Source organism: Gavialis gangeticus, unplaced genomic scaffold (genome assembly GCF_001723915.1).
Source record: "Gavialis gangeticus isolate Ggan-Ray unplaced genomic scaffold, GavGan_comp1, whole genome shotgun sequence".
NCBI lineage: Eukaryota > Metazoa > Chordata > Crocodylia > Gavialidae > Gavialis > Gavialis gangeticus.
Genome location: NW_017729030.1, coordinates 54,352,877 through 54,360,870, shown reverse-complemented (window position 1 = coordinate 54,360,870; position 7,994 = coordinate 54,352,877). Strand labels below are relative to the sequence as shown.

At 45.7% G+C, this 7,994-nt stretch overlaps 1 protein-coding gene across 1 annotated transcript in view; it reads right to left on the bottom strand.

Annotated features, from left to right (window-relative positions):
• LOC109300997 overlaps positions 1 to 6,930 on the bottom strand; it is a 21,865-nt gene extending 14,935 nt beyond the window's left edge. The window contains exons 1-2 of the mRNA XM_019521862.1: positions 6,875 to 6,930; positions 2,089 to 4,025 (exon numbers count right to left, since the gene is read on the bottom strand). Coding sequence (XP_019377407.1) covers positions 2,089 to 3,713 — 1,625 coding nt within the window. The 5' untranslated portion in view covers positions 3,714 to 4,025; positions 6,875 to 6,930. The remainder of the gene's footprint in view (positions 1 to 2,088; positions 4,026 to 6,874) is intronic.
• Positions 6,931 to 7,994: the final 1,064 nt, after the last annotated feature.

Here is a 7,994-nt window from a genome sequence, read left to right as displayed (position 1 = left end):
AAAGGCTGCCGAGGCCAGCACAGATGCTGGCCCGTCTCTCCTACCACACCTGGGACCCTTTGCCATGCACCAGAGTGCACGTGCAGGGACAAATAGCAGTGGCACAAATATATGCTTCTGGTATTTGTCCTGCAGTAAAATGCATGCCCCCTACACATGCATGGTCATGAGGACATGATCATAAGGTGCATCTACACAACACACTTTACTGTGTATTAGACTAATGCACAGTAAAGCATCACTGCCTACATGTGCACTGCAATTACTGCTCAGTAGATTAGTCTAATGCACTGTTTTCTAGTACCTGTAGATACAGGTACTAGAAAAACCAGGACATTAACTAATGCACTGTACCTCACGAATAGACACTGACTGGGAGCAAATTGCTCCTGGTGAATCTAGGCAGTAGGGGGTCAAAGAGGATGGGGAGAGCTGTCCCGGCTCAGTGGGATGCCGTCTTCCAGCCAAGTGGAGATTGGGACACATCACAGCTTCCAGGCATCTGCCTCCCAGCCACATGGAGATCTGGATCTCCATGTGGCTGGGAGGCAGATGCCTGGAAGCTGTGATCAGGACAGCTCTACCAGCCACATGGAGATTGGGACAGCAGCTGGGACAGTTCTCCCACACCCTGTGGAGATCTAGGCCAGACCCCAGGGGCCTGCCAGCCCAGAGCTGGCACCTGGAGAAACCTGGACTTCCCCCTGGCTGTTGCAGGGGGACAGAGCAAGGCAGGTGCACTTGAATTTTCTGGTCAGAAAATTCAGGCACGTTAAATCCACACGTAGATACACCTATACAGGGGTATCTGCGTTAAGTTTAATGGTCCACAGTACCTAAGAGGTACAATAAAACATGGTCTAAAGGCCATCCTGGCCTTAAAAAGTCAGTGACGCTACAAATTCATAGATTTCATAGACATTAGGGCTGGAAGGGATCTCAGAAGGTCATTGAGCACAGCCCCCTGCCCCAAGGGCAGGAAGTCAGCTGGGGTCATAGGATCCCAGAAAGATAAGCATCCAATTTACTCTTGAAGACATTCAATGTAGGTCCTTGAACCACCTCTGATGGCAGGCTATTCCAGACCTTGGGGGCTCTTACAGTAAAGAAGTTCTTCCTTATGTCCAGCCTGAAACAGTCTTGGAGGAGTTTATAACCATTTGACTTTGTCATCCCTTGGGCACTCTGGTGAATCAATGTTCCTCCAGATGCTAGTGAACACCCCTTATAAACTTATAGGTGGCCATCAGATCCCCCGAGCCTGTGCTTTTCCAAGCTAAAGAGCCCCATAGCTCTCAGCCTCTCATCATAAGGTCTGTTTTCCTGACCTCTGATCATGCGTGTGCCTCTTCTCTGGACTCTCTCAAGCTTTTCCACATCCTTTTTGAATTGTGAGGCCCAAAACTGGACGCAGTACTCCAGCTGTGGCCTCACCAAGGCCAAGTACAAGTACAACAGGAGAATGACGTCCCGGGAGTTGCTTGAGAAGCATCTACGGAAGCAAGCCAGCGTTTTGCTTGCTTTACTAGCAGCCGCATCACATTGAAGGCTCATGTTCATCTTGTGGTCAATCATAACCTGCCAAGTCCCTTACATCTGTAGTGCTAGCCAGCGTAGCACTGCCTAGCCTATAAGCATTCTGCCCAAGGTGGAGAACCTTGCATTTTTCAGTGCTAAACACCATCAGGTTCTCATCCACCCATTTCCTGAGCCTGTCAAGGTCAGCCTGGATTGCCCTCCTGTCCTCAAGTATGGATGCTTTACGCCAGAGTTTGGTATCATCATTGAACTTGGTCAGTCTGCTTCTGATACCAATGCCTACATTGTTAATGAAGATGTTGAACAAAATAGGTCCAAGGATAAATACAAAAATGTTATGTTATACAAACTGCATGTGTTTCTAAATAGGTGGCTGATGATACAACAAACTTATAGCTTACTTTCAACCCGATTCATCCAAGCTACAGAAAACTTGCTATTGCATTAACTTCCTAAAATTTTGGACTAAATGAGAAGTTCAGAGGTAGACTGATGTTAAGCTTTATCATAGGAAAATTCTGGCAAAAATAAAAGATAAATTCTACTTACTTTTTTGTTACTGCTCGCTCAGGGATCTTCTTAAGCACCTCAGTGTCTTGTGGGGGCAAAGTCTTGCCCTTTGCCATTGGGATTTCATGGTGTGAGGTTTGTACCTGGGCTTCAGTACATAAGCGGGATGAACGCCATTTCTTTCCCAGGGGTATTTCAACATATGAGGTCTGCACATGGGCCTCAGTAAAGACAGAGGGTGGTGATTTCAACTCCATCTTCTCCTTTGACTCTTCATTCAACTTCTTGGCTTCTTGCATTTCAATCTTGGGGGTGGACAGAGCCACTTCTTCCTCTTCTGTTATTTCAAGCCAGGAGGTTTTGCCTTGGGTCTCAGTGTGCAAGGGGGAAGGAGACTCCTCTTTCATCTCTGGTAAGCCAAGCTCAGAGGTCTGCTCCTGGACCTCAGTTTGTGGTAGAGAAGAAAACTCCTTCTTTGCCTCTAGTAATGCTGGCCTGGAGGATTCCCTTTGTATTTGAGTCTGTGACAGGGAAGGAGACTTCTCTTTTGTCTCTGGTAACCCAAGACTGGAGGTTTGCACCTGGGCATCAGCTTGCAGTTGTGATGAATGCCACTTATTGCCTACTGGTATTTCAACAAATAAGGTTTGTGTCTGAACCTCAGTTAGTCTGGAGGAAATGGGTCTCTCTTCTGATTGTGCTGGGGATGCACCGTCTTCCACCTCACGTAGATCAAGGTACAAAATTTTCAACTGATTGCCAGTTTGGAATGGGGTAAGGAGAAACTCCTCTGCTTCTGGAAATGCAACCTTGGATGTTTGCACCTGGGCCTCAATTTGTGAACAGGGAAGGGGAGCTTCTTCTACTCTTGTTAATACAAGATTGGAGGTTTGCACGTGGGCTTCAGTTTGTGACAGAAACAAAGGCTCCTCCTCTGCTCCTGTTAATGCAAGCTTTGAATTTTGCACCTGATCTTCAGTTTGTAAGTGGGAAGAAAGCTTCTTTGGTAACTCCTGGTTTAATCTTTGTGTTTGGCTCTCCGTTTGGGAGAGGGGAGAAAGTCTCTCCAATAAGTCAAGGCCTGAAGTTTGCACTGGGGCCTCAGCTTGTAGTCGTGACATACTCCACTTGGTTGCTGCTGGTATTTCTATATTTGATGTTTGTACAGCTGCTTCTGCTAGAGCTGTAGAGACAGGCTTCTCTTCCACAAGTACATGAGCCTCTTCTTCTGATTCTGCTATTGAAAGGTTTGAGGTTTGCACTTGGACATCAGTTTCTGATGGTAAAAGAAGCTCTGTTGCTTCTATTAATGCAAGTTGTGAGGTTTGCACCTGGGTTTCTGTTTTCAAAACAGAAGAAAGCCTCTTCAATAACTCGTGACTTGAGGTTTGCACCTGGGCTTCCATTTGCAGTCGTGATGAACGCCACTTATTCTCTGCTGGTATTTCTACATACAAAGTTTGCACTGCAGCTTCAACATACAATGGAAACAAAGTCTTCACCCTTGTATCTGGCCATTCAAGATCTGAAATTTCTACCTCGGTCCCAGTTTCTAAGGGGTAGAATGTCTCCTCCTTTGGTATTGTAAAAGCTGATGTTTGTACTTCCACCTCTGTTTGTGAAGCAATTTCTTCTTCTGATAGCTCAAGATTTGAGGTTTGCATGTAAGCTTCAGTGTTCAGCCGTGACCAACGCCACTTACCTTCAGGTGGTATTTCAACAAAAGATGTTTGCACTTCAACATCAGTTTGAGAGGATAATGACGTCTCCTCTCCAGATAATTCCAGGTATGAGGTTTGTACCTGGGCCTCTGTTTCAAAAGGCAATGAAATCTCCTCTTCTGGTAATTCAATACTTGAGGTCTGCACCTGGACTTCAGTTTGTATTCGTGACCATCGCCACCTATTTCCCTCTGGAATTTCAACATAGGAGGTTTGTATCTGGGCATCAGCATTTAACGCATCTTCTTCATCTTGCTATAAAAGACAGAAAACTAAACTCACCATAAACACAGTCCTATATTTTTCCAAATAAAATGGAAAGTTTCACAGCTAGAAATACCCCTCCTTCATTCCTACTTACCTAGTGTGGTTAGTACCCCACACAAGCCAATACAGTAAAGCACAGTCAAAGAAACTGACAGGACATTATTCCCAGGCAGGCTATTAGTGCTGTTTTAGTCATGGAGCAGCATGACATAAGGCAATGTTTTGGTCAGCTGATTGGGGCTGGGGGGAGGGAATCAAGTGAAGGCAATGGTCGTTTTTTCATGCCAAAGAAATGTGTAAGCATCATACTGCTCATCAGGTGGGTTTCCCTATAATGCTAGGGTAAAAAGCCTCCTGAATTTAAATGGGGTAAGGACTTCCTACCTACATGAGCTCTTTTCAGAATATTAACATGGATTTGTGTCAGGCTAGCTTCTGATTTCCATACTCCACTTTGAATATTGCTTTCTCTGGAAATACCCCCATTGATTTTTGGAAAGTTACCTGCAAAGTAAGGTCCTACTTAGTGGGTGCTTCTACATAAGATGTTTACTGCAGAGTAGATTAATTAGCTCCACAGTAAACATCTCACGTCTACACACGCGACCCTATTAGGCCATAAGGAACTAATAAACTATACTGCTTTGGAGTTTACTCATCCGCAGCAGCACACGTGTAGACAGTGACTGCCTGGGGACTACCTCTACAATGGAGCATCCTTGTGCCCCAGCCTGCCCATCTGCAGCAAGTTCAGCCAAGTCAGAGTAGCCCAAGGTTGGCAGACTGACCCCTCAGGCGTTGTACCAGCTGGGGCTGCTCTGACCTGGCTCAATGTGCTTTGGTCCTGGGTGCATGTTTAAACAGTGTGCCCAGGAGCAATAAACTCTGACGCATGTTGTGCCAGAGTTTATTGCTGCATGCTAACAGCATCTGTGAGCAACGGTGTAGGAATATAACCCTTAATGGTTTGTCACTAATTTATTACCTTATGGATAACCCAAAGATCAAGTTCAAAGGTCTTTTTGAGGCCTCATGGCTTGCATGGCTAGTGTGGTAAAGGCAGATCACTTTCTGCAGCCAGCAACATACAATGAAGTGATGTGTCTGGTATCATAATTAGTCAGGTACCTGTTTACAGTACGGCTCACTGGGGGAAGCCTTTGGTACATGTCACAGTGTCAAAGACTTCTAGGGTTGGATGGGACCTCAGGGTTCCTCTCATCCAGGGAAGCAAAGATATGGCCCACAGAGTCCAATCATCCAGCCCACAGTGGTGCCTATGGGTCTCAGACTGGCTCCTCACACAGCATGCTCCAGACTGGCCTTACATGTTAGGTACAGTATGCACACTGCACATGGGGTCAGAGCTGGTCCATGCAGGGTCATTCTGTGGCATGATGTATATGGTGTAGGGTGTGGGGTCAATCTGGGGCACATGTTGCATGTGGTGGCTGGAGCTGGTCCAGGGCACATGCTGTAAGTGGCACCCAAACCAGATCAGCCCTTCATTCTGGATCTGGCTTACAGGTGGGCCTGTGGACCTGCTGACTACTGTGCAGGGGGAGGTGAGGGGAAGGGAAGTCTTACCTGCTCATGCTTTCTGCACAGTAGAGGCAGCTGCTACTGCTGCTGTCATAGCAGCTCCTGGTGCTCCATTCACTGGTCCCCACCCCAGATATACTACTGAGCATAGGACTGTACCTGCTATGGCAAAGACTCCCATGGGGGTAAGCACCATTCTGCTTGCCCCCCCAGACACCTTGCTGGGTGTAGGGATACCCCTGCCATAGCAAAGACTTCCAAGGGTAAAGGCGGGATTCTGGTGTCACCTCAGAATTGGCACCTAGGGCTTGCTGTGCCTTGCTCACTTCCCCAGTCACACTACTGCTTAAGGCCAGATGTTCAGAAGAATCTGAGCTCTTGGTTAAGCACTGGAACAAAATGAGCAGATTTTCAAAACTGCTCAGCACCAAGCAGCTCCCCTTAAGGACTTTGAAAAGCTTTCAGCAATTGCCTGTTGCAGTCCTCGCTGCTGTCAGTGCTACAACTCCACTGCCATAGAAATCACTCACATTCCTAATAGCAATGTGAAAATCTTACCATTCCAATTAGGTATCACAAGGGAGCTCTGGGTTGCTAACTTCTCTCTGTGTCTTATTTTTGTTTGAAAATATGGCCCTTAGGTTTTTTGTTGACAAAACCCAATCAGTTACTGCAAGTGTTCATGAAACCCCCAGTGACTCAGAACTAAAATGATTCAGCATAGGGTTTGCATCTTCTTGTGAGGGATGCCAGTGCCATGCTGGTAGGACTCTTTGGACAAAACAGGATGCCTCTTCTATTTCCTCCCTAATTTAAAAAATCATGGAATTCATGCAATTGCTGTAACAGAGTCACAGTGCTATGACTTCATGTTCTAAGATGTCTCTTGCAGGAATGCAGATCTGCAGGGTGAATGCAGATTTCAAGTTAAACACTTGCACAAATCATCTTGCATATTTATGTCTTGTCCTGCCATTCCAGCAGATGAGTAACTTGGTGCTAATGTATTTCTTTTGCACACCTCATGACCACAGCCACTTGTTTTCTTTGTCCCACACACACCTACAGAAAATAGGGTCAGGCATTTTTTAATCCAAAGGCGCTCCAGACTGTGCCTGCAGTTACCAAAATAAATTCAACAGGTTGGCAGTAAACAAGATTCTCTTTGCAGTGCACTCAATCCATGTAATTATCATCCAGTAATACATGCCACAGGACACTTATTTATTTGACAGGACAAGTGATTAAAGCTACAATTCCTCACAGCAGGTCCCTGAACTTATGCCAATATTTACCTGTTTTATTTCTTCTGGCTCCTTTTCAGGCACCTCTGGCAAAACACTGCTTATACTGATACTGCAATACAGGATGGGACAGAGGGATTTAGAGCTTGTTAAACTGCCAGCAATGTTATAATTAATTAATAAGATCAAGTAATACCTAATACTCAAATACACAACAAGGAAGACCTTTTATATGGAAAGGAAATGATTCATGACAAAGATTTTAGCTATTTTAAGATGACTTAAAACAAACATCTGTCCTTCATGCTTTGGCATAAATAGGGATTGTAACTTCAGTGCATTGCATGTTTTCTTCCTTGCCACCACCTTATTGTCTTCCAGTCCTTCCCTAACCCCTTCTTCACATTTCCTACAAATGTCTTCTTTCAGACTCCGGGTAGGTAACTGGTAAGCTGAGACCTAAGCTTTTTCGATAGGATCATAAGAAAACAGAACTGGAAGTGTCCTTTCTGAGGTCATCTAGTTCAACCCCCTTCTCAGGGCAGGACAAGCCATCCCAGTCAAATGTCTGGCCAACCTGCTCTTGAAAACTTCCAAGAATAGAGATTTCATAATTTCTCTAGGTAGCCTGTTGCAATGCTTAACCACCCTCGTAGTCAGAATACTCTTCCTAATCTCCAAATTTATGTTTTCTTTGCTGCAGTTTAAGGTCATTGCTTCTAACCCTGGCCCTCATAGGTGGATCCAGGATTTGAAAAGGTCATGTGAGAGAACTGACTGGTGCTACAAGGGTGGCTGTAGCCTCACCCCCTCCCCACCAAGGCAGAAAATCCCCAAATCAGGTAAGAATCCTTACTCCACTTACCAGCCTCCAAACCCTCCAGCTCTCCATGCAGCCCTGCTAGGATGCAGCAAGAGCAGCTCTAGAGCTTCTTCACTTACTCATTTGGGAGCAGTGGCAGCAGTGAAGTGGGGAATGGGAGGGAAGGGAAATTGCCACTGATCATAGAAGAAAAGGGAGGAGTGCTAAAACTGGGGTATAGGCTGGGTTCTTACCTACTTTGGGGACTTTAAAAAAGGCCCTGGCTGCTGCTTCTGCAGTACAGTCCAAAAGGTGGGCTGCAACCATGCCACCATACCCACTCTGAATCCTGTGTCTCATAAAGCTACA